At 47.2% G+C, this 27,520-nt stretch overlaps 1 protein-coding gene across 1 annotated transcript; it reads left to right on the top strand.

The window, feature by feature from the left end:
- Positions 1-206: 206 nt before the first annotated feature.
- Positions 207-26,717, top strand: LOC144143575 (fibroblast growth factor receptor substrate 3-like). The gene is made up of 4 exons (XM_077675374.1): positions 207-443; positions 17,310-17,462; positions 18,610-18,849; positions 19,221-26,717. The coding sequence occupies exons 2-4, from the start codon at positions 17,394-17,396 to the stop codon at positions 20,088-20,090; spliced, it is 1,179 nt and encodes a 392-aa protein (XP_077531500.1). The 5' UTR covers positions 207-443; positions 17,310-17,393; the 3' UTR covers positions 20,091-26,717.
- Positions 26,718-27,520: the final 803 nt, after the last annotated feature.

Genomic DNA, 27,520 nt, shown 5'->3' with positions numbered 1-27,520 from the left:
TATTTTTATTCTTCAGCGTAGCTGTTTTCGGTGTCCAGTAGCTCAAAACGTCCGCAAATTTGAACCTACAGACGTACAGGGGAGCGCAAACGTGACAAAGTTTGAGGAAACCGAGGAAACGCAGCGAAGGTAGCGCAAAGAACAAAACAAAACGGAAAAAAAAAAACACCGGAGAGAGAAAAAAAAGGGAGAGAGAGGAGGCGCGGAGAAAAAAAAAATGTCTAGCGGTGCTCCCACGGCTGCTCCGACCACTCCGAGTCGGTTGCCGCTCCGGTAGCGACTGCGTTGTCTCGAGTACGGTGTTGTCGCGAGTTCCCCGGATTACTGTGCGGCGCCGAAGCGAGTTGTGTCTGCAGCGAGTGACGCTCTCTGCCGCACTTCCCCGAGCTTCAACCGCCGCCATGCGACGTCGAGGCCGCGAAGGAGGATCGAGCCGTCGAACGGTACGTGAGTTCGCCGCGAGGGTTGGCCGGAGGGGGACCCCGAGCCGAAAGCCAAGCGGATTAGGTCTAGCGCTGGGACGTACCGCGGCATCGGCGCGGAACGTTTTATTGGTTTTATTACGTCTCGTCGGGCGCCACCCGGGTCGACGGCGATGTCGTCAGCCTGATGTTGAAAAGCGGGCGCGTAATATACGCACATTTTGAGACTCGCGCGACATTCGCTGACTGCGGTTCGCATACGCGTCGCAGTCGCGCTCGAAGCTTTCGTTAAATCTCGAGTCGTAGATCCCGTCCGTCCGAAACTCGGTGACAATCCGTTTCGCGCATCACCAGTGAAAGTGTGCACAATAACGACCGCCTGGTTCTCATATCTCGAGGAATTCGCTGCGCTTCTGATTTCCATTCAGCCAGCTGATTCAAACTCGCTTTCGGTACTCCAGACTGCGGGGCTAGATGAGGCCGTTGTTTATCGTGATACCGCGACAGAGGAGAGTGTTTTTTGCCGGCCGCAGTGCTGAGTCAAAGTCTGTGTGTGGAGGGCTCGTGCGTTGTGATACGGACGTCGCTTCCGAACGATTGTAGCTGTGGCGTTGCTCCCGGCGTTGTTTGTTTTCGCGACAAACGACGGCTTCGCCCGCTGTCTGTAGAGAGATCTTCACACCTCCTTCACCTATGTGATCACAATCACACTACTCTGCCAACTCGGCACTAAACGATACCTTAAAATGTGTAATATATGAAGCAGTGATAGCAGTCGCAGTGTGACCGTTTAGGTGTGTATACAAACGAAGCGATAACACGGCACTAAGTAACAGGACTGTGCTCTGTGATTTGCGCAAGTCGCAGTGCACTGAAGGAACGATATGGTACAAACTTTGGGTCACTTATTTCAGGAGTATTTTGAACGATTAGACGCGTGCAAGAGTGGCACGGGAGTCTTAACCCAGCAGGCCTTTGTATCACTTCTGACGCGGAGTCAACGATGCCGCACGATTACACGGTTACGAGTGTTCCGTTTTGAGACATTTCGCATTGAAAAGAAGTGATTGAGTCGGGAAAAAAAACTCCGATTGCGTATATTTATGCATTCGATACCTGTTAAGGATCACCAACCCATATCGCCATCATGTCGTTGTCCATTGTCCGACACCTCTTGGGAAGATTTCCGCAAATGTGACGGAAAATTGCGTAGGAAGAAAATAAACCTACCCTAATGGTGTTCCACACAATTATAGGAATGAATGGCGGATGAATCTTTTTCATTGAAATAGTCACCTGCACGAACGACTGGCGCATCATCACACCACCCGGCCTGCTGATATGCAAGAGAAGAGTTCTTTCACGTAGTCTACGAGCTATCATGAATTCAATGTTTGCCCCGATTTTCCGTATCTACTGCTTGCTTGGCCCGGCCACCCATGTTTTGGTATTCCGCCGCGTCGAATGCCCTGCCCGACTGTGTTTTCGAAATGTCATGACAGTGATGACAGTGTTAGAACGCCGCGTACTGCTTGTCCGTCGAAAACGTTCGGGCACAGTCCTTGAAATTTGCCTTTACTGGCAACCTATTACCTCATTTCGCTTGCTGTCGCGATAAAGCGAATAAATTTTCACCAAACCTCACCAACATCGCATTATTACGCGAGTTACGGTTCCCAAAGATGCATTCACGTCTAGTCGGCAAAGTAAATGAACTATTGTAGCGTGAAGAAATGAACACAAGCGTTTTAAAAGATCGTGGTGTGGAGTTCAGGTAACATTGGTCTGCTGCGACAATAAATGAGCCACTTTAAAGGCACCGTGCATCACTTTCTTCGACGTATTTTTTCTAAATCTTTAATGCTTGCAGAACGTAGTCAGTCAACCAACACATCCAGTACTTCGCAGAGTACCTCAGCCAAAAACTACTGCTCTATGCCCACCAGATAAGTTTTTTCTCTTTCTCAAAGATTCTCTTCTCAAAAGATTTTTGTCTTTCCCGGTCTTTTCCGCTGGAATTACGTCATTACAGCGGCGTTGCGCCTATTGGCCGATTTTCCTTCAGTTGCAGCAGGTCTGCTGCGGCGGGCAAATCATGTAGCGCCGCTGCGTGCTGGTGATAACTATATAGCTTTCGTAGTGCCACCAGACTGGAAGGAAAGAGTGAAAGAGTTTATCGGAAGTGTTGCAGGGTCTCTTTAATTCGCTTTGTTGGCGGCATGGATTGGACAATCTAGTGCACTGGGGTGAAGCTGAACCACGGAATAGCCTTAGAGTGTAAGGACGGGTGGATTGGCTGCATTTGAACTTTGCACCGAAGTTGCATTTTATGGTCTATTTTGCGTGGTCTTTATAAAGAACACGAACGAAAGCAATCCCTTGATTTTCTTTTCCTTTCGGATGAAGAGAAAACCTGTTTTTTTGTTTTTTTTTTTGCGCTAACTAAGCCTTTTCGTTTTCTTTTTTCGTATACGTATGCGCTCAAGGGTAAAAAAGAAAGTGTCCGGCTAAGTTGGTGCCCATAGGTCAAACGTACTTTCACGTAATTGGAAAAGCCCCAAAACACGTCACTCGCGTGTGCTATTTGTTTAACAGAAGAGTCTATAAAATACGACCTTTGTGTCAGTGTAAAGGAGCCTGCGATTTGTTTAAAAAAATGAATGTGGCTCGTTTATTGTTAGCGCATTCTGGGCATAATAAGGTGCAACGACGGCCTCGTATCAGCAATAATAGTTAGACCAAGCCTTTATTTGAGCCACTTCTCTTATCTCTAGCCGCTGAAAAAAAAAAAAAACGGGCCGCAGCGGAAAAGGTTCCGTTCTTCCAAAAGCGCATACGGAAGAGAGATATTGATTGATTGATTGATTGATTGATTGATTGATTGATTGATTGATTGATTGATTGATTGTACGGTTTAACGCGCGGATGCAACGCAGGCGATGAGGCGCGCCGTAGTGGAGGGCTCCGGATTAATGTTGACCACCTGGGAATCTTTAACGTGTGCCGAAATTTCGTACACACGGGCGTTTTTGCTTTTCGCCATCAGCAGAAAAGCAGCCGCCGCGGCCGGGAATCGAACCCGCGTCCATACGGAGAGGCCGAATTGGCTCCAGGAGCGACTTATAACCCCTTCCATTCGGGTTCGCCTTTTCAAAGCGGAGATAGAAGCCAAATTCTCAAGTCTGCCGTTGATATCTTGTGCTCGGCATTCTTCTTTTTTGTGGCTGACAAGGACAAAAGTTTACGGACCACGAAAGCAGCAATTTTGAGTTATTTATCTTGCAGCGCTTTAGTAATTATACGACATTTCAAATGCATACTACAGTTTCTGGGCTGCTACCGGAAGAGAAATATCATAACATCGCCATTTTTGTGGTCCGTAAACCTTTGCTCATGGGTGTACATCAAGTGGTGAACTCCACCGAGAAAATGGGAATACTCAGCGGAGAAGTATGGCGTTCGCCGCGGCAAACGCCGCAGTTCCGGTGGAGAGAGGCCCACCCTACATGCCTCACGAAATTCGCGGCTGCAGACCAGCCGGTGGCGGGTGCAGCTTGCTTGACGAACGGCACCTGTCATCTGTCCGCCTTCGCCGTTGAGGCGCAGTTCAACACCTTCCAGATGAGGGGAAGGCCTCGAGGCAGCGTGTTCTCACGCTATAACCTTTCCCTCGATGAATGATAGGCTACTTCGGTCGTACTGAGTTACGTCACATAGTTTCGACCAATAAGAAGGGACATGGTTTCGACCAATAAGAAGGGCGCGAAACTTGTTGTCAGTGGCCTATACTGGCAATCTGTGGATGTCTTCTTGGGTGCTGAGCAGTAATTTGAAATGGCGTGGGGGGGCACCACGTCGTAACCTGCTACGATATTAGTACCATTGAAAATGTGTTTTTGAAAGCCTGAGTGACGACCAGCACCCGCGAGCCGCTGATTTTGCGATGGCATTGCGCATGTGCCTCTTGCCTCTGCAGTGAGCGGATGGATAAGGAAAAAAAGAAGCTTGGGGCCTTCCCTGTCTCCCCAGTCGAAATGTTAGGCTGTAGGCGTGGATATTTAACGAAGTGACACTCACTCGACAGAATGCACTCACTCGACAAACAAAATTGATTCATCGCGACAGTGTGGCTGTCACTCAGACAAAACCGTCTGTGCCCGACGCCGAATGCGCACATTTTCCATTCATTTTTGAACCCCGTACTCGCCGTATTTGACGTTTATATCCGAAAGAGACGGAGCTGCCCCGCAGCGGACCTTCTGGCTGTTGCAAGCATGACCAGGCCTCCTGGATTGCCTTCAGGATTGACTGAATGCATGAATTCAATCCGGTAGGCTGGCAAGTTCGCATTTTGGCGCAATGTCAGGAAAGAAGGACGGGATATCAGCCAGAGCGAAGATCGTTCGGATCGTACTGTCTTTTGAAGGGAACATTCATCTGGCTGAAATGGCATTGAGTGGGACTCGTAACTTCTGGCTTACGACCCCCAAGAATTCTTCACAAGATGCGCGCATAAGGAAGGAAACAATAATGTCCAAACACGTATCTTTTTAATCGGGTTGCACAAAAAAGTCACACTCCACGGGGGTGGAAGCCAAAGTCATCTTTGTCCTAGAAACAGCCTGACACTGTAATAATTGTATAAGCACGATTTTCTGGGGGGGAAAAAAATCATGCGGGCGAGTTGCGCAACCCGTCCTTGGGTCCCATGTTGCATGAATACCGTGTTATTTCGGAATCCTCCCCAGGAATGTTGCGTCACGGTGCCACTGCTTTTCTTGTCGCCATGACTGCACATTTCTTATAAGACGTTTTGCCGGCTGTTAGGCGGGCGAAATGTTATTTCATCGCTGTTTCTGTCCTCACGCTCAAGTGTTAACAGCGCGTTTTCGCTTACCAAATTAAAAAGGATTGACTACATAAATATTTATTCAAACGAGCAGGGAACTGTTGTTACGGGCCCCGCCACGCGCAAGGCTTGGCGCGTGGCTTGGCTTGGCTTGGTTTCGCCTAGCAGTCTTCGCCGTCATCACCTGCAGGGTATACTCTGTACAGGCCAGGGAAGCCCTCCACTGCTCGAATCGATAAAAAGCGTTGGGGATTGGAGTGAGGTCTTTATTTTTTCCGAAACTCCCGAACCGTATTAACGGGTACAGAATTGAGGAGAGTGGTGTCAGAGCGATGGACATTGGGTGGGGAAAGTAATACTGGAAAAGAAAACAGGTCGTTGTTAGATTTATCCGAAGTTACATGAGACGATGAGAAAAACAAAACACTTTCAGGCCTCACTCGTGGGTCCGCAACTGCGCTTAATTCCTTCGTCGTTGTATTTAGGAAAAACATCACCGTATCTTCCCCGCTCAAAAAAGTCGACCGCTCATGGAACCTAGTATGACCATATATCGGAAAAGTGGGAAAAGTGGTAGTTCGCACACAGCAAGGAGTCAAATTGGATGGAAGCATTCGAAAATACTTTACCGTCCCTTCGTAAGGAAAGTCGAGAGAAGCGCGGACGCTTCCTAGCAACAAAAGTGCGTCGAGAAACCTTCGCTGAAAGCGCGTCCAATCGATCGTCATACCTTGAGACCCGAATCGTAAACCAAGGACGAACCCGTGGGACGATTTTTCGCGCACTGAGTAAACGCGGGCACTAGGAACGATCTAAATGTATACCGACACGTGCTTTATGTGATAAAGTATATAACTTCTTCATGATCTATGCGTGTATTGTCTTATGTCAAGAAGCGTTTTTCTTTTCTCGCAATTTTCAAGTAACCGTATTGACGCAATGGAAGCCTGGTCCCACGCATGCCGCGCCGCGTGTCAAGTGATCTTATCAGAGCTTTTAGGTCAAGCAACCCGTCTATGGTGAAATGTATGTTTTTTGGCAGGACGCCATCGGTCCCATAAGAAAGCTTTCGCTTTTTTAGAAAAAAAATTGCAGAACAAGGAATAACTTTTGCGTAATTCGTTGTCCGCGAAGTTACTGTCCTTACACTTCAATGCGGTAAGTTTTCATGGCTAAACTTAACATACTAAACTTAACTATGCACACAGCAAGCGCTTTTCCTCAAAATAAGCTGCGGGAAAATTCATTGCTCTGCACTGAATAACTCCCGAGTAATCACGAGTAAGCAGTGGACGTAATAAGCGAATATATCTACTTTGGCCATGTTGTGACCCCGGATCCCAACCATGAGGCAGAGATAATTAGAAGGATAAGAATGGGGTGGAGTGCATTCGGCAGACATTCTTAGATAATGAATGGCAGCCTACCATTGTCCCCGAGGAAGAAAGTGCATGACAGCTGCATCTAACCGGTACTCACCTACGAGGCAGAAACTTGGAGGCTCACTAAGAGGGTTCAACTTAAATTCAGGACGACTCAGAGGGCAATGGAATAGATGATAGGTGTAACATTGAGGGACAAGAAGTGAGCGGAGTGGGTCAGGGGACAAACGCGTGTGAAGGACATATTAGTAGAAATTAGGAAGAAATGGGCGTGGGCAGGGCATGTAATGCGAAGGCAAGATAACCATTGGTCAGGGTGAACAGATTGGATCCCTAGAGAAGGCAAGCGTGGCAGGGGCCGGCAGAAAGTTAGGTGGGCAGATGAGATCAAGAAGTTTGCGGGGATAGATTGGTGGCAGTTAGCACAGGACCGGGATAATTGGAGATCCATGGGAGAGGCCTTTGCCTTGCAGTGGGCGTAGAGTGGCTGATGATAATGATGATGAAGATGAATCACATCTGAAAGAACTGCGATGAGCCGAAAGGCTGCACCTTGAGCCGCGCGTCACATGCTGAAAAAGGCGCCTGCAGGGACATGCAACAGTCGAACGTCAACGTCGTCGCAAGCAGCAGACTGACCTCCGCGTCGTAAGGTGCAACTCCGACTCCCACTTGCATTGTTTGCCACGAAGGCGCGTCTTTTAAACGCACGCACGTGGTGCTGAATCATCGGTTTTGCGGTTGATTAACGGCTTGTGTCAACCTGCCGGTCGTAGCCGCGCCCTCAACCGTTTGCATACGGGCTCTATCGGTGGAAATGCCCATCTTCACGTATCACCCACTCCGCGACTTCCTCCGGCAAAAGGTCAACCGCCGCGTTTTATCTCGCCGCGTTCCGTCGTTAAACATCAGCTCCGCGCGTTGAATCCACATCCGAACGGGCGAAAGTGACTTGCAGGATTCAATGGCGGTTGTTGTCTGCGTGACCCCATTCGATTGGGTGCCCGGCAGTGCGTTCGGTGCTTCGGTAGTGCGTTCCTTCTTTCCCTCTCTACTCCGCTCGCGAGGGATGAGGGGCGGTTAATTGGGTCAGTTTGTCAGGTCGCGCTGTTTCAAAGCCTGGCGCGTAATGAGGTCACCTCGCACGCCTCTTCCGCCGCTGGATTGGATTGGCTCGTCTGCCTTTTTCTACGCTCAAGTCGGAAGGCCGCGCACGATTAAACGAAAGTGAGGTGTAAAAGTGCAATACGGTTCGGACCTGCAGACTCGACGCAGCCTCCCCCGCCTGATTGAGGTGCTTTCGCGCAGATGTTGACGCATCTTTTTGTCCTCTATAAAACCTCTTTTCTTCTCTCCCTCCGTGCTGAAAAAACGGCCGCGCCAACGGGAGCTGTTCCGTAAAAAAGTATAAAATTCAGTCTCTTTTATGGTTTGGGGGAGGACGAAATTCCTTCCGTTCGTCTGTGCAGAACTGGGAGAGAAGTAAACAGGGTTAATCGCTTGTTTTCTTGCGAGAACAGACTTGAGCTTCGGACCAAACTGATTTTTCTTCGACCGCGGATTTGTGGTTGTCGACTGTTTTGCAGATGTGTGACCACTTTTACGCCAGTGTATTTTTTCTCCTTGTCGGAATGTGTAGCTCGGAAATTACTACGTCACCGAAAGTTTTTGTGCTGTTGTCTCTGGACGCCGTTCTTAAAAAAAAAAAAGGATTTTGCAGTGTCGCCGCGCGCGTCTTTGTGTCCCCTTCAGGTCAAGGAAATTCAAAACACCCGCAACCGGAGTCCCGTTACCTCAACTGTTACTCTTCCCCGCTGTGCAGGTCGTCTCCTGGATGGTTGAGATGTTTCGCATTTGTTTGTTTGTCCTCGTTTTTAAAAGTTATTTTGAAGCGTACTTGGATGCAGTCCACAACTGCCATAAATACGTTGGGGAAACAAGCGTCGAGGCGCTGGAGATATTGCACAGGCGTCCTGGTGCGAAGTCGACCCCATTCCGTCCCGCAGCGTATCACACTCTTAAAAACATTGTATTTTCTTGTTTTTCTGTTTTGCTCTCTTGCATACCTGTCTACTGGTCGAAGTGGCCCTGTCCATTTTATTTTCTTCATCTCATTTCTTTTTCATTCATTCCTTTCATTTTCTGTTTTCTCTTACCCTCTGTCGTTCTTCCTTCTTTTTTCCTGTTCCGGCCTCGTGACAAATTCGTGGAGCCGGCGAACGTCATGTTGGAATATTCCAAAATTTCCGATGAACTGGGATTCGAACGAAGGCCCTTTGGGCACGAAACGGTCGAGTAAAGTGCGTCGCTGCCCGACTGTTGCCGAAACCATTTCATCTTCGGCGATAAATGCGCGAAATTCTCAAACAATGCCCAGGCAATTACACGAATGGTGTGGGATTACCGAGTGGTAGCTTTGTGTCATGCATGATAAACTTGAATAACTCTGTAGTTATCACGTAATTATCACGATTTTTTGTTCCTATACAACTGCCACAAATGATCACTACCACGTCCGATAATACCGCGGCCATTATAAACAGCCGCCTTCCCAATAAGAAAACGCTACAAAAAAATCCCGGGCCATCTCCACTAACGTGAAGCCTGGGGAGGGACGAAGCATGCAGTTTATAAGTGTATTGCTTGTATTCCCTGGCGAGGTGCACATGCAGGCAACCGTGTGAGTGCGCCGTCACTCGTTACGTCGCGCTCCGCGGGATGGCGGTACTTGTCCGTGCTAAGCACATGATGTCTGTTGGACGTTCCAAACTCTACCCCAGTGAACGCAAAGTAATGCCTCGAGTCCAATGTGAGTGCGATTAATAACGAAGCTGATGACGCACGCCGGCGTTTTTTTTTTCTTCGGCGTGCGGGCGCGGTGGCCCAATGTCCGCGCCATGTCCGTGGCGCATCGGCCATGTCTGTGGCCGTTTCCAGTGTTGCCAAGGGAAAAAATTGACAGCTAAACTTTTCGACGAATACCACCTATTCTTGGCACCTTGTCGTTTTTGCCCACGGAGATGAAACCGTTGGGGGGTAGAGATATATAGCTTTGCTGTAAAAGTCTCCTGTCTGAAGCACGAAGTTCTGTAGCGCGAGGCGTATACGAGTTTCCCGGTGTTTTAGCACCGTGGCTACATGAGCCGACGATTACGACGACCACCGGAGAAGCCAACAGCCCCAGCCCCTAAAAGTAAAGAAAAGCTTCCCCACACTTTCCCTTTGCGGACCCACCGCCGATTCACCGTACTTCGTTTCCTTTGCAGTGATCCAAAAACTACTTCCTTTCTTCCCCTCCCAGTCTCACTTTGACGTTTGGGCATTAGCTCCGCGGTGGCCGGAAACGCCAGGTGCAGGAGCGCGCGTTCATCCAACCACACCGGAAGTGACACCGCTGTCGCGGCGGGGGAACTCGTCTGCTCGAGTCAAGGAGCGGATAAGTGCTACACAACACAGGTCTTTTTAAATGCAGAGCATTTCAGTAACTCACGATGTCACCCGCGTTGGCGTCCGTAGTCCGCACGCTCACTGCGCATGCGCGTCGAGTCGAGGCGATAGCGAACACACTCTCGCGAGGGGCATTGGATTGGATTCGAACTCTCTCTCGCGAGGGGCATTGGATTGGATTGGATTGGATTGGATTGGATTGGATTTGGATTGGATTGGATTAAAGTGGATTGTGTTGGATTGTGTTGCGTCATAGCCGCGGCAGACGCGCTGGGGCCGGCGCATGTGCAATACTCTCTCTTCCGCGGTTTCCTCTCCCTCGGGCGCGCTGCGCATATAACCGGTGTGCCGTTCTCCGGCGAAGCAACATCCGCGCTTGGCTCAAACACCTAGAGTCCACGCCGCTTTACAAGTACGCCAACGTCGTCGACTGGGACCGATTTACGCAGTCCCCTCAACGTATATAAGCGGCGGAGCGCGCGTTCGGAATTCAGTCAAAGGCGTCTTTGCTTGGCTTTCGCTTGACGTGACGCTTTGCTTGACTCGAGTAGATGCGACGCATTTACTCGAGTTCCCCCCGTGGGAAGATGCGGGCGGCTTTTTTTATTTGTCATTTCGGGCTTCTCAAAAGTGCACCGGAGAAGCTCTCTCTCTCTCAATATATTTTTGTTCACAGGATTTCTCTTGCGGGAGCAGTTTGAAACTGCCCAGGAGCTGTCCAGAGCTGCTCTGGACAGACAAATGAAAGATACCAACCAAATGTCTTTCCTCACGCTGCCCTCAGCGCGAGGTTTGCGGTGCTAGGAACCAACGCGCTTTGCACGCTGGTGGTCGCTGATCGATGTCCCGTATTTTTTTTTTGTCGAGATTCTGTGTGCAGGCGTCCATCCGCTCTTAGATTTTTGCTTGAACGAGGTCAAAGACAGGCCCTCCACTTCCAAAAAAAATGTTTTCTAATGTATGGTCCTTTGAATTTTTGTTCTAAGACCCCATTTAGAGTCAAAATCATTGCATTCGCACCATCGAATCGGTCCTAGACATCAACAAAATATTAGCCGTGAAATCACGATTTAGTTGCGATAGTGCAGTTACTTTTGGCGCAGTGGTGTTCCATTTGCGCCAACCTGCGCCAATGCGCTTTTCGTGCGCCAAACGGCGCCAAAACGCGGTAGCTGTAGAACACGGGGGAAATAAGCCTTCATCACTTCCAACCGAAAGTTCACAAACTTGGCGCGTCCTCGAGCTTTTCGTCCTGGTTAAATGAACGAATGAATTGAATCCGTCATGGATGAACGTGCAACGGGACAGCCTTTTTGGGCTGGATGAGGGACCCGTGGTATACTGCGGTCTGAGAACACTTGCGTCCTTGGGACCAGCTGGGATAAGGTTACGAACAGTGCATTAATTAGTACGGCGCATTCGATTGAGCGTCGGTCGCTGCTTCAAGACCAAATTAAGACGCACGCAACGACGTTGGCGGTCTTTTCAAGAATGAACGAGTGTCGGTGGGCCTCCCATTGAGAAAGCACCCTGACGGGAAACCCCCCGCTACGAAGCCATTGCGCGAAAAGCAAACGAATGAAATCGGCGAAACCAAAAGCGTGACGTGTTTCTTTGTTTTGCGTGCGCGGCAGTCGCGGCACAGCTGACGGTTGAAGGAAAGAATCGTTGGCGGGGCGTGCATGAACCGCGACGCGCTTGGCTGGTCGCACAGCCGGTCGACGATGAGACCTTTTGTTCAGACGACTCACGAGTGCGGCTCAGTCCGGACTGAGCGGCTTCTCGTTCGGTTATTCGCTAGCACGTGTCGCCGCACTTGTGCGTGTGATTCGAGGATCCAAGGTGGTCACTCGCGTAGGCCGCAGCACGCTCAGATATGCCGACCTCAAGCATCTCCTTTGGGATTGTTCGTCCTTTTCTCAACATCGCTCATACATCGCTACATCTCTCAGTGGACTATTATTCCACGGGAAAGCCTCTACTGCACAAGACACGATTATTTTCCATTAATAGTGGCCTAGCTAGCACGGGCACTCTCGCTTGACCGACTCTGGTCCCTACAAAGCAGCCATGGCCTCTTAGAACACGATGCATTCCCCTCCCTCACCCTCATATCCAAGCCGGTATTTGGCCTTCCTTATCGAAAAAGGAGTTTGCGGTACTATTACTTCATCCCCGCTCACGTCGCGCAACCTAACAGTGATGGCCCTCGTTCATTGTCGCTGCAGGCGTCCAAGGAATTTTTTTTCGAGCCTTTTGCTCGTTTCGGTGATCATCGGTTATTCTAAACTCCTTGTCGCGCTCATACTTTCACTCGTGTACGCCCGAAGTTCGGGATATGAAAAAAAAAAGCAGTGCCGTATACTTTTTAAAAAAGTATACGGCACTGCTTTTTTTTTTTTTTTTTTTTTGCCTTGCTCTTGTAGTTCCGCTGCTGCTAAGCCTATCCCGTCGTCCGCGTGAATAGCCTTTTGTGGTTTGCGACTCGTGCAACTTCTTGTCGCGGGGAAGCACTAAGTCTTTCTTTAGTCAGGTGTTCCTCCTCTTCAGGGCTCGCAGTGGACCAGAAAGTTAATTTTTTTTTCCCGCTATATGCCATGCTTAGGTATGGCCGCGGGGTCTGCCACTGGAGACCCTGCTACATACGTCTAGGCCTACCCGCAACTCTTGCACACGCTCGTGGTTTCTCAAGTGCCGGAACAGTGCCTCACTAGCTCTCATCAGCAGGGCTGAGCGTGCATCTACATTGTGACGGCTCAATCTGCTTTGAACCTGAGCTATATAAGTAGGATTGACCGATTAACTTGGGGGTACAAGCACGCAGAAACTGTTTTTCCTTCAGGGGATCGCAAGCTCGCACCCTGTCCCGTCGGTGTGCGCACAATTCGATGACGTTTTCTGACCGTCTCCGTAGACGTACTGACGGGAACACCCGGCCAGCCGAGATGGAACACATTTATAATGGGTGGACGCAAATTATTTTGTTCGTTTCCGGCGCACGTTCGTATAGGGTGGCCTGCGCCAGCCACGCGTAGTTCGTATCATTGTTCTCGCTTTCCTTTTCTTGGCGTATTATATTGCGTGCAGTCTAGCCCTTGTGAATGAAGGTGTTTTCAACGACAGCAGCAACAAGAACAGGCCGGAGGACATGCCGCCGTGGGCGCGCGGCGGAAATGGCCCTGGCCTCGTGCCGGCCCCTCGGAGTCGGCGGAGTGTGCTCTTGACACTTGGGCAGGGCTCGCGTGGATGAACTGGCGACGCCCTCATCCGTTCCTTTCCACGAAGCCGCGGCCCTTATTCTATACGCAAACTATACCCTTATCTTCTTTCCGCTGGAAACAAAGCGTTGAGTGCGGTCTTTGTCCCGTGCCCTGGCCCATGGCATATGCTGTAGTTTCCGGTATGCCTGCTGCGGGCGCTCGCGACATCCCTGGGATTCCCACATATCGCCTCAATTCTTTATCTTTACCTGGTTTCGTCTATCACCCCCCCCCCCCCCCCTTTTTAGTACGAATTGGCCGGACGTTCTTTCCATTTGGCGCTGCCGTACCCGGTGCTATCGCCAGCTTGCACAAAATGTCACAAAGTTTTTATCTTTTCAGACTATATATATATATATATATATACAGAAAGATAGATCGGCAGTCTACAACGCCAAAGGAGGCATAGCCTAACCACACCCCTATGCCTCCTTTGGCGTTGTAGACTGCCCATCTATCTTTCTGTATTTCCTCAACGAGCCCCTCATTTTCCCTACTATATATATATATATATATATATATATATATATATATATATATATATATATATATATATATATATATATATATATATATATATATATATATATATGTATGTATGAGATGATCTATACGTCATGCTTTTCTTTTTTCTGGATTTTTTTACTGTACCCCCCTCCCATCCTTTTTTTTTTAACCTATCGTAACTTTTTTCTTTGGTGTGATGTTAAGCCTGTTCTGTGTCCTTTTTCATTACCTATTACCACTCCTGCTTGGGCCTCATGCCTGCAGTATTTTGTAAAAAAAAATGCAGTAACTTTTAATTATGATGGACTTGATGCATGCACACCACATCTCCCGAAGCGGCTGGCCTCCGCTGCGTGCTGATATATGAACTTTAGACTCCAGGTGACTGTCTTTTCCCAAACAATGTGTGCAGTGCGCATATTAGCCTCCTACATATAGACATGTTATACTTCACAATGTCTCCAAAAAACATTGATACAGAATTTCTACTTTGGGGCGGTGCGCTTGATGGCTGGCTCCTTTTTTAAAGACGACTTCCTCAGGCCAAGTAAACGGCAACATTTTTGTCTGCCTGCTTCCGGCTTCCGCCAAACATCTGCCAGGATCTGCTAGCTAGCGGCAATTAATGGGTCGGTGGTTAGCCACCAGTGATGACGCTGCAGGGAACTTCCCACGGTTCCCGTGAGTGACGCAAGGATTTATTTAATATTAAGGGGAGAGGAATAGAGTGGAGGGCAAGAAGTGAAGAAGACGATAGAAGGAAAAAGAGGGGAGAGCGAGATGAAACGATAAAATGGGGAGAGGGGGAGATGGAATAGAGGAATGGAAACGTCGTTAGAGATTTACAGGGCTGAGAAATTGAACATCAGAAAGGAAAATTTCTGCAATAATTCCCAAGGCAGTGCTTTGCTTTTTGAGGCTAGAGCAGGTTGCTTGCGATCTAAGAGCTTTGTGGGGAAGTATTCTCAAAATGATGGGGTATGCGTCGTCTGCGGAAAAGAAACAGAAACTATGCAGCACATAGTGTTAGAATGCGAGGGTATCCATCCGAATCTACATGAAGGAAATATTCGGCTTCCAGAAGCGCTAGGATGTAAGGGTATCACAGAGGAAGTTAACTTCAAGGCTGTCGAGGGGACGAAAAGAAGATCAGAATGCTGGTGGACGAAAAGCAGAGAGGGGAATATTGCCTAGCACAGTTACCACCTGTAACAGGGGAAAAAAATGTATTTTGTGCCTAATAAGCTTTTTGTGCCATCCCTAAGTAGCGCTAGTATTACAACAAGAGTATATAACATAGGTATATTAGTCCTTTTTGGTAAGATGACTCGTCATCACCCCGCTACAAAGGGGAAACCAATAGCGATCATCATCATCATCATCATCATCAGGGGGGAGGAAGGGAAGGAGGGGAGAAGAGAATGGGCGCGGGGGCTGGAAATGGGAGGAGGAGTAGAGGGAGGAGAGGAAGTCAAGGATAGAAGGAGAAGGGAGAAGAGAGAGTGCTACACAGTAGCGTCGTATATAATTTTCCCGTGGAATTTCTGTGCTAGAAGCAGCTTTGGAATGTTCATAAACTGCTCAGGATTGTTTCAGGCAGGCAACCGTTTCTTACCCCTGTCAGTTGTAAGATCCGAGGTCTGCGATTGCGGTGTTGGGGTGGTACAGTGTTTAGCACAACAATGTACTGCAGAACATCACTCGTAGCACATCCTGCACACCAGTACCACGAACAATTGCAAAAAGGGATTGACCTAGGCTTGATGAAGCAGCTAATAAAATAAATTATGCGGGTTAATAATAGCTCGCACTCAAATTTGTGTGGTCATCCTGCAATGTTTAATGCAAAGCATTCGTTTCCTTCTAATCCCTGTTTCTAATGCTTGGCTGACCGGCTGGTTTCGTGGCCTCCTATCACAAACCTGCTTAAATGCAACCTAACAGCTGCCATTAGTTAAAGGAATGCAGCATACATGGACACACGCTGCACATTACTTAAAACTGCGTAGAATTTCTTGGAATCACTTAGAAGTGAAGTAATTTCAAGGAATTCCAAATAGCAGTTCGAAGCAAGTCTGTAGGCGGTTCTCGCAAGCTACTAAGCAATACTTTGCATTTAAAGACAATCGTCACAGTTGAATTCCACCTGTAATTCTTTTTTTAGGGGCGAAGCCCCTTTGGGGCTCCGGTTGTCGGCATCTCGCGTCGTCATCATCGTTTCATGTAGTTTAGGTACTGAGACACTCGTTTTCCAACGCCTCGCGCTAGAACACTTTGTGCTTCAAAGACTTTTACAGCGAAGCTGTATACCTCTACCTCCCAGCGGTTTCATATCCGTGGGCAAAAACGCCAAGGCACCAAGAATACACTTATACGCTGCATGCTTCGCTCCTCTCCAGGTTTCATGTTTGTGGCGGTGGCCCAGTTTCTTTTCTTGACTTGGATGCTAACGGCCAGGCAAGATAGACTGAACTGAATTAAGTTTATTTCTATTTGTGAGTCAACCCCATGGCAGGGAACACCGTACAGCAGTCCAGAGCCCCAGAAACAAAAAGGCGGGGCGGCTGTCCAATGGCGCTGCCAGTGAGCATGTAATACAAGAAGAAAAAGGATCAATTCAAAAGGTGCTTGAGTAGGCAATGCAAGTATGAGTATCTTTTCTGTACAGACATCTGTTATCAAAGTTTGGGAACTTTGCTTGGGAAGCAAATCTTTAATTGTGGACATTTAAAAAAAATCTATTACGTGCGTATGCATATATGTATGCATAATATTCACGCATCTATACATATACAAACATATACAAAAGTGTTATCACCCTGTTATGTTGTAACAAGTCCTGCCATTAGCAGGATCGGCCTTTCCACTTCATTAAAGATTTCTCTCTCTCTCGCTTGCTTCATCACCAGTAGCAACACCACTGGGATCAACATGTCAAAAGGGACGTCACCATATGTGGTGTGACCTCATCACATGTGACGCTGGTTCATTGCAGCAAAACAACAGTGGGTGGAGAATTGTAGACCAACGAGCACAGCACGCACGTAAATGGCGCAGTGAAATGTCAAGGTCCTTGGTGGTATGATTGCATACTACAGAACAATACAGCGTCCCATCATACATGAAACAATTAGTGATTTCTACACAGTTTCGCAATTGCAACATAATGACACAAATGCAGTGCTCGCTATCATTGTGTAAGCACCTAATAAGTGAGGCTTTCACAGAACTCATAGTAGGCTTGGCAATATAGTGAGTGCAATGTGTCCCCAGCTGATTCCCTATCAGTTCCTTGTGCCAAAATTCCGGCTTTCTCTTCCTCATTGCGATTATTCTACGCTGTGCTGATGCGAGCAGTGGCCTTAGTGCATCTTCTTATGGGACTCTAAGCAGTGAGGGTGGGAGTGCATTTATGACATTTGTGGTAAATATTCCGTTTCAGATGTTTCGGGCCTCGAGACAACAACTGCGTTAGCTGTGGGTCTCTGAAAAATCGCAGCAACGAAAAACCCCGCCCACTGAAGACATGGGCAACTGCGTCTCTGCACTGTCTGGTGTCGGTGGAGAAAGGAGCCGCCGAGAGCGGACGTTCCAAGTAAGGAAGCTATTACTCATTAATTCATATAGCAGCGTTTCCAGGAGTGAGAGTTCGGGCTGGCATTTATATGTGAACAGCTAAAAATACAGCCAAGCTTGTGCCACTTAGAAAAATGAGTTAGCAAGCAATGTATCTGAACTGATGTACTGTTTGGCGAGAATAGTTTGGCTACTACACACTGGGACAAGATGATGATGATACTCTGGAGAGAGTACTGGCTGTGGTTAGGTCAGGCTAGTGGGCTGCCGGATTCTGGCAGGATTTGTTTTGTTTTTTAATCGCAGTGCGATGAGTGCCTAGCTCCGAGCAAACATGTGCCTGTACAATCCTGCGAAGTTAGGTCGTGGCATCGCCATGTTCGTTAGTGATCATCATCTGCAGCACTGACCCGAAGAATGCGACGAAGATTGGTAACAATGGGTTGGGATCGTTATCATCATTGAAATTTTGTTTTCTTTTCCACTCATGTTTTAAGAAAGTTGCAGCTTAACTGATTGCACCCGTAGCTGCCGTCTGAACTACATCATTTTGGCTGAGAAGACTGATTAGAATAAAACAGCGAAGACGAACCATCGACAATCAACTGTGCTGAATTTAAACTCGCTTTACAGGTACTGTGCAAAAGAGACGAGTATGATCATCACACTAGCGCTTGGGAGGCGCATGAGTGAGCGGTATTGTCTGCCAATGACCTTATGCAACTTCAAGGTGTTCGCACCAGCCGCACAACTTTCACCCTTCCTTGCACGTAAAAGTTCACAATGCAATGAAGGACGAATTCTTTTCTTTTCGTGAAAACAGATGCAAAGTGCAAAAGAGAGCCAGCCATCAGTCATAAAGACATATGAACTTGTAATGGCGCATGCTTGCATGTCGGACCCGCTTTAGGCGGCCTCATCTTGGCTGAGAGCGCAGGGCATAGGAAATTGGTGAAACATGGGCTAGCAGTCGGTCGAGAGCAACCAGCTTGATGTACAGTTTTAATCCTCCCCTGCAAGGATTATCCGTCTTCTCCACAATTGGTAAGGTAGTGTTCTTACGACAGCAGCCTCAATAGGTGACCTGTACCAGAATCTCATTGTTTAAAGTAGCTGAGAAGCAGCCAACCATCGTGGGATCTTCACGCTCTCGCGTGCCCCTGTAGGTGTGGAACCTGGATGAACAAGGCATGGAGGTGAGCCCTGGCAAGATGGAGGTGAACGCCACCGACCTGGTGCTGCACCAACGCGGTCGGCCGCCCGTGCGCTGGCCCCTGCGCGGACTGCGCCGCTACGGGTTCGACGCCCAGCTCTTCTCCTTCGAGAGCGGCCGCCGCTGCCCCACGGGCTCGGGAATCTACGCCTTCAAGTGCCATCGTGCTGAGGGGCTCTTCAACGCACTCCAGGTAAGCCCTCAAAGCAATCGCGCTGTGTTTGCTTGGGTTTAGCGTCTCTCTAAGAAGTCACAAAGTCAAAATACAACCTTGTTCAGCTTGAAAGAATTAGCCTTCTATAAGACACTCAGTGGCATTCCAGCCAGAAAGACATATTTTTAACCGAAGAAACGCGAGAAATGTTGACCTACTCAAATTTCACGTTAGAGTGACATAATACGGGCAGGGCTGACATAATGTGGGCCACCACAAGAAACATACAAGTGTGCTAAGTGCATGCTAGCATTCAAGCCAAATAGATAGATATTGCAAAAAATAGGTAGTGCAAATAGATAGTGCAGAAATCTGCGTATAATTCGGACACGGTTGTGCCTTGTGTGCAGGAGTGCATTCAAAACTCCGGTGCCGCGTCCGCCATGACGACCACCATCAGCAGTTCCATGCCAGCCCCCGAACAAGCGGCACCCCAGGCACCCTCCGGTCTGCCGACAATTCAGAGGGGCGACATCATCTTCCCGCCACCGCTGTCAAGCGGCAATGGCCCCACGGTCGATTCCTCCGGGTACCTCGAACCTATCGCTCTGGGTCCACTGCGTCCACCCACAGCGCAACTGCCCGCCACGACGACGCCCACAGCGACGCAAAACCCGCCCGGTTCCCAGCACCTCCAGCATTCCTACGTCAACTCATGCGGTCAGTGCGGCCAGCCGCACCCGCCACCGTGCGTCGATATCAACACCAACTACGCCAAGCTGGACGATCTCCTGCGACAGGAGGCGGTCGTCAAGCAGCGGGATAGCAACCACTTCTACGTCAACGTCAGCCCGATGCCACTAGCGCAGTCCCAGCAACACCAACCGGCCGCTCCGCCGCCGCCACACTCGTACGCGAACCTCAGCTGCCCAGCGTCCCCGGAGCGCGCCGGCGCGTCGGCCAACAACGGGTTGCTGGCGGACGAGGTGAATTACGTGGTGCTCGACCTGGACCACCAGAGTGACTCGAGCACGAGTGCCGTGTCGCCCGTGACGACGGCCGCGCCTTCGGTGACCGCTGCGCCCGTGGGCGCGGCCGCGCCCACCCTCTCGCCGGGCTCTCAACCGACGTCGCCTCTGCGCACACCGGAGGGCTACGCCACCATTGACTTTGACCGGACGGCGGCTTTGTCCAACTCGGCTAACCCCAGCGCACACCACCACGACGACAGCGTGCGCAAGACGCGCCACAACAGTAATGCGGTGCCGGTCCTCTGCTGAGTTGCCGTGGCAACCGTGCCCCTCCGCTTGTGGTTGTTGTTGGTGCGGGTTGAAAAGGTTGTGTACACCCCCACTGAGCCACTAATTGAGTGCAGGAATTTGAGTGCAGCTTAAATGTTTCAGTGCTACCGCAATCAACGCACATGTCTGCTGCACGCATTTGTTTGTGGCCGTGATGAGAACCTAAGAATTCAGAACAAGTGTAAAAGCTTCACTGAGGTGAAACAATGTTGAGGAAGCAGCAGCCTCAGGGGCTGTTCAACCGTGCTGTTGCGTGACCACACTTATTCGTCCCAAGGTTCGAAAGCACAAAATTGGCGGACAGGGTTCTTTTTTTTTTTTTTACTGTTGTGCGCATATTGCATTTGTTAGGTCATGCATTGGGAAATCCTGCTTCAGCAGGGGGACACCAGTCATCTCCAACTGCATTCTGCAGCGCAGAAGTCGATGGAGAGGAGGGGGGTTACTGGCACATGTGGGTTCCCACAGTGTCTGCTGCAAATACAATTTACTTTTTTTGCAAAACCGCACCTTGTTGGCCCCTATTTTTGATTTCTGTGGGAGCAAACGTGGCATAATTTTCACAACTGCGTAGAACTAGCACAAAACAGTGTTGCCAAGTTGGGTGCCAAGTATCTGGATTTGCGGGAATGAACAAGCTCATGCTACTGTGGGATGGGAGATAAATGCAGTCAATGCGTACGATTATTGCAACAGCTTGTGTGTTTGCTTTCTGCCGGTTTTTAGCGGACATCGTCCCTGGTGAGTAAGGAGAGTTAGCACCATTTGTGGGTGCACACGTACACAAAAACAGTCGTTGCCTAAAACCAAATTAGATGTTTGATGCCACCGTACAAAATTTGGGCCCCATCCTTGGAGCTCTGTTTTGCACTACACTTTCCTGCAATGGCAAACCTGAGGGGTCCCGATTAGTCGGGAGCAGCTATCAGTAGTGACTTGGTCGTTTTTACTTGGTCGCACTCATTTGAGAAGCGTCAGGTGTTGGTGAAGCCCTGAGAGAAGGTGAAGCCCTGAGAGAAGATTGGTACATTTTTCCAAGTGTGCACGTCACAGGTGTTATGAGTGCTTGCACTTGCAGGAGTGACTGGCTAGTGATTCGGAATTATTTGAAGCGTAAAGGAGAAAATTCATGTCTTGGTATCTGGAGTCCAGCGAAAATTGGCTATTGGTGTTCATAAATTTAATCCAGACAGCGACCTTTATGCATTTCTCAAGTAACCTCAACTTTGCCCAGATGGGATCGCATCATTTTTGACATCTCTATCCAGTCAGCTGCTTTGTGGGGAATTTCTGTGTAGATTGCGGGACCTGTTCACTGTATAAAAAATCAAGCAAGCAAACGTTATTGCCAAAATTAGGTTCTCTCCACTCTAGCCTATCTTGCTCTACGTACCTTGTTGTTATTTTCACGGAACATGCTTGCCTACACTGCACACAAGTACTGCCGTTGTGTACAGCGCACATCAGAACATTTGCACAATACAACGCCAAAGAGTTTGCACGTCACAACAGGAGTGTTGAAGACCCGTGTAAAGCACATAGATTGTGGTCGTTGTATCTATTTTGCTCTGTATGTTATTGTGTGCACCGTTTGATTTTCTTACCTTCGTGGCCATTATTGCATTAATGCACCATAGCTAAGACGTTGGCATTTGAAGGAGTGTAGTTTTGATTTATTAATATTGAAGTTTAACGAGGCTAGTTAATGAACTTAATTTGGCCCATTTCTGGACCTACAGATGTCTGCGCTAGGGAGTGTTGAAAATACTAAAAGAGCAAGAGCGGTGTAATCGGATCAGCTCCAACTTCTCTGTCCTTGTAGGTGTTCGGCGTATTGTTATGTATTTAAAAGCTATTGGCAGCAATAGTTTGTGCTTCAAACACTAAAACATTCAGAGTAAAATGAAGGCTTTGCAGTAACTTATATACGTGCATTGTGTGTGCTAGTTAGCACTACACGTTCAAGTTATCATTCATGCTGAATGTAAACAAGGTATCATCGTTGAATTTTCACAAAATAGTTTTTATTCAGAGTGGCAGTGTGTTGCTTTTAGATCCATGGTTTTTTGCCAAGTGGTGCATAAAAGCTGCTCAATGTTTTGCACATTGCACTTTGTTGTGTAAATCTGCATCAGTGTTCGCTGTTCCTGTGTGGCTTTTTGACTACAGCTCTTCAGCAGGGTATTTGAAGAGTACCATTGTTTCGTACAGCAATTGTTAGCACGTTGTCTTCGGTGCACCGGAACAGTCAGTTGATGTAAGTGTATTAAGAGTCTGTTGTGGACGCCGCTGGCCAAAACGAAGGTGCTAGTAATTTCACCGGTTGCATTTTGTGAGCATTTCTCATATTTCACCAAAGAAAGCTGCTGCTTCGCATTAGCCGTCATCGCTGCCAAAGTACGTTGTTTCGTCTGTCGTCAACGTTGACATTTGTTATCACGATCTCATGGTGTGTTTGTTGTTATTACAGTTTTACCGGCATTTATAGCATGCTACAGAAATCAGCAGCAGTACTGGTTGAAGTGAACAAAGTGTTTTAACTGTGTGCGCACCAAGTTCCATCTCATATTGCACTGATTTTTGTAACAACTCCCTTGAGAATGATTTCCTGTTTAGTAAACGAGCCTTTTCCATCCAAAATTAGGCATCACGGAGGATGACACGCCTCGTGTGGTTGTCACTAACTGTCACGCAAATGGCACTCTTAGTCTCTTCTACAAGGAGAATAAACACACGATAAACAAAGCTTACCCTATCAGGAAATTCTGCAAAGTATATCTGCACGCTGCAGACACCTGTACTCAAGATCGAGTCTTTTTACGACAGGGTTCTTTTATATGTGGGGGTGAATGCTGTCTTTGTAGTCTCCATTATCCCTGTGCAAAGGTTAGAAATTGGTTAGTGAGAGTGCTTCGTAAGAAATTTTGGCTGGGACAGTTAGTAATAGCCTGCATATGTAGTTAGAGCACTAGAAAACAAAACACTGGAGCATTTGTTTTGTCTCCACTATTTGTGTTCTTTTTAGCTCTGTAATCATGAATTCAACTATGAATGCAACAGAGATACGCCTAGAAGTGGTAAAGCATTTTTAGATACCGGTGGCAGAGCAACATTGCATCAACCGCCAAGTAAGTTGAATTTTTGGATCAGAAATGTGAGTAGCGTTCACCATTGGTCTTGTGTGGCGGGAGATTCAAAATTTCTAATTGATGTATGCCCGGTGCCTGATTAGACGAGTACATCTACTACGCGAGTGTGTACAGTATTTCCAACTTGCTTAAATTATCAGAGCCAAACAGCAAGTTGACATTAGTCATTACCAGCACCTGCAGCTCTGTTTCACGTATCGAAACAACCCTAAAATACGTTGCAATGGAAGATAGTTTTGCTCGATTGTTGTTGCAACCAAAGATCTGTTCCGTCCAGTTAATTGTCGCTTAGGATGGGTACAAGCCACCATAGTCTAGCGCAAACGAATGCGCATAAAAAACTAGAATAATCAAAATAACATGTTCTATTTTATTTAAATTGCCCGCAGTAGGGCTCAAACCTACGGGTTCAGTTGACCGTTCTAAAGAAAATACATGCTGTTCCTCTTACAGGGCTTACTGCGAGGTAGTTTCAGTGATTGTGTAAAGATCAGAGTGGTATATGTATGCCTGAAAGCAGCTTACTTTTTTTGCAGCTAAGCTTTTTGTAGCACTGCTTTGTATGAGCTTTTCATTTGTGCAAATTGTAATCTCAGCAAGTACGTAGCAATGAAATCATGCACAAATGTCACAATTCCATTTGCTTAACAGTGACGATACAAGAGCAGTCACGGTGTGGACGTAAATCATTATGCGCAGCTATTATTACAAATTACAAATTACAAAAATTACAAACTACAAAAATGACAAAAAAATGAAATTACGAAGTTCAAAATTACAAATCCTGAAATAACAAATCCACAAAATTGCAAAATACCTGTCAGGTGTAAAGGCTTCATGGTAGTAAGCTTTACAAGTTATGGCAGCTCACCCTAAAACGATGCGACGGTTTTAAAAAAAACAGCCTCAGTCATTACAAACTCGAGTCTGTGGAAGTATTGGGTAAAAAAGGTATAAAGCAAACAATAAGAGCTCAAAAGTGGTGCGAACCTACAAAGCTTTTTGCCTCTTTGTAGCGACATCAACCACATTTGAAAGCAAACAAAAAAAACCTGCGCCAAAAATTTTTTTCCACTTTACCCGTTATGTGTTTTGGCAATTTGAAAGTTAATACATGGCTGAAGGTCTGAAAAGGCAGTGTAACGAACACCAAAACTACATTTTCTACATGCGAGTGGTGCAGGAGATAATCATGGCCGACACACAGCCTGTTCTTGTCTGTGCAGCACAGCATGTATTGGCTTGCATAATGTAACAAAAACACACATGGAGTAAACCTGAAAAAAAAAAACTCCCCTTCAGTAGAGTCATTTGGGTGTAGCAGGTGTGGTAATCGAAAATGTACCTATAACTTTAAAAAAAAAATTTTCCACGCTCGCAAATTATGTTTACGCATCGTGATACGTGTTTCTAGCACTGCATGCATGTGTAGTCAATGCTAGGTAGATACCAAAGACTGTGTTTATACATGTACCATGTCTAAAGTGTGAGCAAACACTTAATTTGCTTGGAGAATGCTGTTTGGGTGCTTGATTGTTGGGTGCTTCTTAGTCATTTTTTTTTTTTTTTCTTTTTGCACCTGTGAGTTACTTTGGTGCTAGTTGCCAGAAAATCGCGCCTCACATCTGAGGCGACAGTTGAATCGCAACGTAAATGTCGAAGGCCACAAATGTTCAAAGTATGGTTTTACTCGTATCGACGTCTTTACACAAGCCTCTCCGAGGTGAATTTCTTCCGCTTTTGTGTTACTTGCGTCCAAAAACTGCTTGCTCGCAAGACGAGTTGCTTGCTACGTTTCAACAGCAAGATCATGTGTCGAAAAAAATAATGCAGTGGAAATTGCGCCATACATCTGTTGAGTTTTACACAGTTGGTGTGGCTCGCGACGTTCGCCGCGCCTAACGACGAACTTCTTGGGGGCATTGTTAGCAGTGTTGACGGGACTGTACATAAATCGAGCTTCCGTGTTTGTGTCGGTGTGTAACGTGTCTCTGTTGTGTGATAAACTGTCGCATTGTGCGTTATATAACAATTTGTCTTGTACGTGTAAGTGGTAAAAGTGTGTTGACAAGTACCTTACTTAAATCGTGCCTCTGAAAGTGCTGCATTTGTGCTCGTCTGAAAGCCTAAATGGAAGAGAATCACAACGTAAAATTATAGACTTGTAATGTGTCTTACAGAACTTACAAAAGTCTGCGTTGGAGAGGTGGTATATCGATGGCTTGCACTGACATCCTATGGCCAGGATTCCAACAGGCTGAAAGTGTGGTGACTATGCGTTTGTTTGCCTAGAACGCTGATATCAAACACCATTGATGATATACAGGAGGTCTGTGAGAAAGCGTTTGTGACAACACCTGCAGGCCATTTATACAGTGATGTTGTCAGGCGTTGTACCTCATCAGTCTGCCTAAGCTTGAGAAGTGGTGGAACGTTACGGGCAGCTTGAGTGACTTGATGTGCAAAGAAAACTTATTGTTGCCCACAAACTTTGATGTTACAAAATCGCCTGGTAGAGCGCACAATGTGGCCGATGACGCGAGCTGGCAAAACTCACAAAAGGTCCCGCTATGCGTCCGACAAACCATATTGCCAATGTTTCCATTGTTTTTGCTTCATTCAGTCGAACTTCCTCGAAAACTTTCTCTTCTAAACCTCAGCTGTTTGCACGTCACTTGACAGCAAAATGTATTCGCTCTTTTCTTTCATTTTTGAGATGTTAAGTTTGGTGTTATTACAAGCAAACGTTCGTGAGCATTTTTAGGCGCTATCCTTTATTCTAAAATATGTGATGGCCTAAAGGGCGTGACGGTAGAATCATAATGCTACAGTACATTTACACCGTTACAATGTACAATGCCTTATGCCAGACATCGTTGTAATGTTTGATTCATTCCTTTTTTTATGTGTAGGGCTCCATGTGCCATTCGCAATGTGAACTCTGTCACAATTTTTCCTTTCGATCAAATATTTAAAAATAATTTTGGTTGCTGAGTGCGCACAGCTTTAGGGACAGTCATTGTGCGACAATGGGAACAATTACACATTTGTACTCATGTTCCAGTTGTCCCAAAAATAATCCAAAGAAACTAAATGGTGGGCATTTGAATTTTTTCCTACAAGTTATTATATAGTCTCCAATTCATCATCTGCCATTATGTACCAGTGCTAGCCATTGTGTTTGGGCAATTGTGCATCAGAGAAAGACCATAAAAGGACATTTGTCTGAGCTCGTCCCGCCTTTGTGCAGTCTAATTGGCACGAATTCCACCACTTCGCAGGCGTTTGCAGCCAGCATTTAAAGCAGCTGTGGTATTTGCTCGCTTCGACGAGTCCACGAAATAGTAAACCAAAGACGAACAGAGCTATATGTATATGCGTTTGGTGCCGGCGATACCAGTCCTAAGAGTCGACTACTATTTATGGAGAAAAACGAAATAAAGAATTTTAAACCTGGTGGCTGTTTCCTTCTTTTCGCACGGAGGCCCCCTGGGCCAGAATTTTATCCCAACCAGGCCCAAATTTACCCAATTTTCTTTTGAACTGAATTACGTTGTTCACGTTACGTTGTTTTTTGTAGACCCACAACATCGAGCTCATTTTTTGACATGTAATATTTAATATCGAAAAATGACATTTCGTTACTCTTTGTGCATTACATAAAATTTGCGATCTAAAGGGCCAGATGTTTTGATCCACCTTTCACAGGTCAGTATGTGCTTGTTCCTGGGCCCGTTCAATGTTGGGTCATATTTCTGGCCACGCACCTTTCTTACTATTTTGCGTCAACTGAAAGTACTACATTGATCGATTGATTGATTGATTGATTGTAGGGTTTAACGCGCCGACGCAACACAGGCGATGAGGCGCGCCGTAGTGGAGGGCTCCGGATTAATTTTGACCACCTGGGGATCTTTAACGTGCGCCGAAATCTCATACACACGGGCGTTTTTGCTTTTCGCCTCCCTCAGAAAAGCGGCCGCCGCGGCCAAGAATCGAACCCGCGATCTGAAAGTACTACATTATCCATGTCTGGGAGCAATGCACTTTTGTCGTACAGTTCAAGCTAAAGTAATACCAGATACCTCTTCCTTTATGCGTTAAATAATTGTCTTTATTATGCCTTCGACGGTGCTAGTCGCATTAAAACAGGACCCTGAGAAATCTGTTTTGCTACATATAACGGGCATTAAGTGGACACGCCAGTGTTTGTAAAAATGTGAGAAACAAATTAAAGCTTTTTTTTTTTTTTTCCGTTAC

Source organism: Haemaphysalis longicornis, unplaced genomic scaffold, assembly GCF_048455015.1.
Source record: "Haemaphysalis longicornis isolate Haplotype H1 unplaced genomic scaffold, Haemaphysalis longicornis Haplotype H1 scaffold_6, whole genome shotgun sequence".
Taxonomy (NCBI): Eukaryota; Metazoa; Arthropoda; class Arachnida; order Ixodida; family Ixodidae; genus Haemaphysalis; species Haemaphysalis longicornis.
The sequence above is the reverse complement of the archived record's forward strand: the minus strand, read 5'-3'. Positions and strand labels throughout refer to the sequence as shown.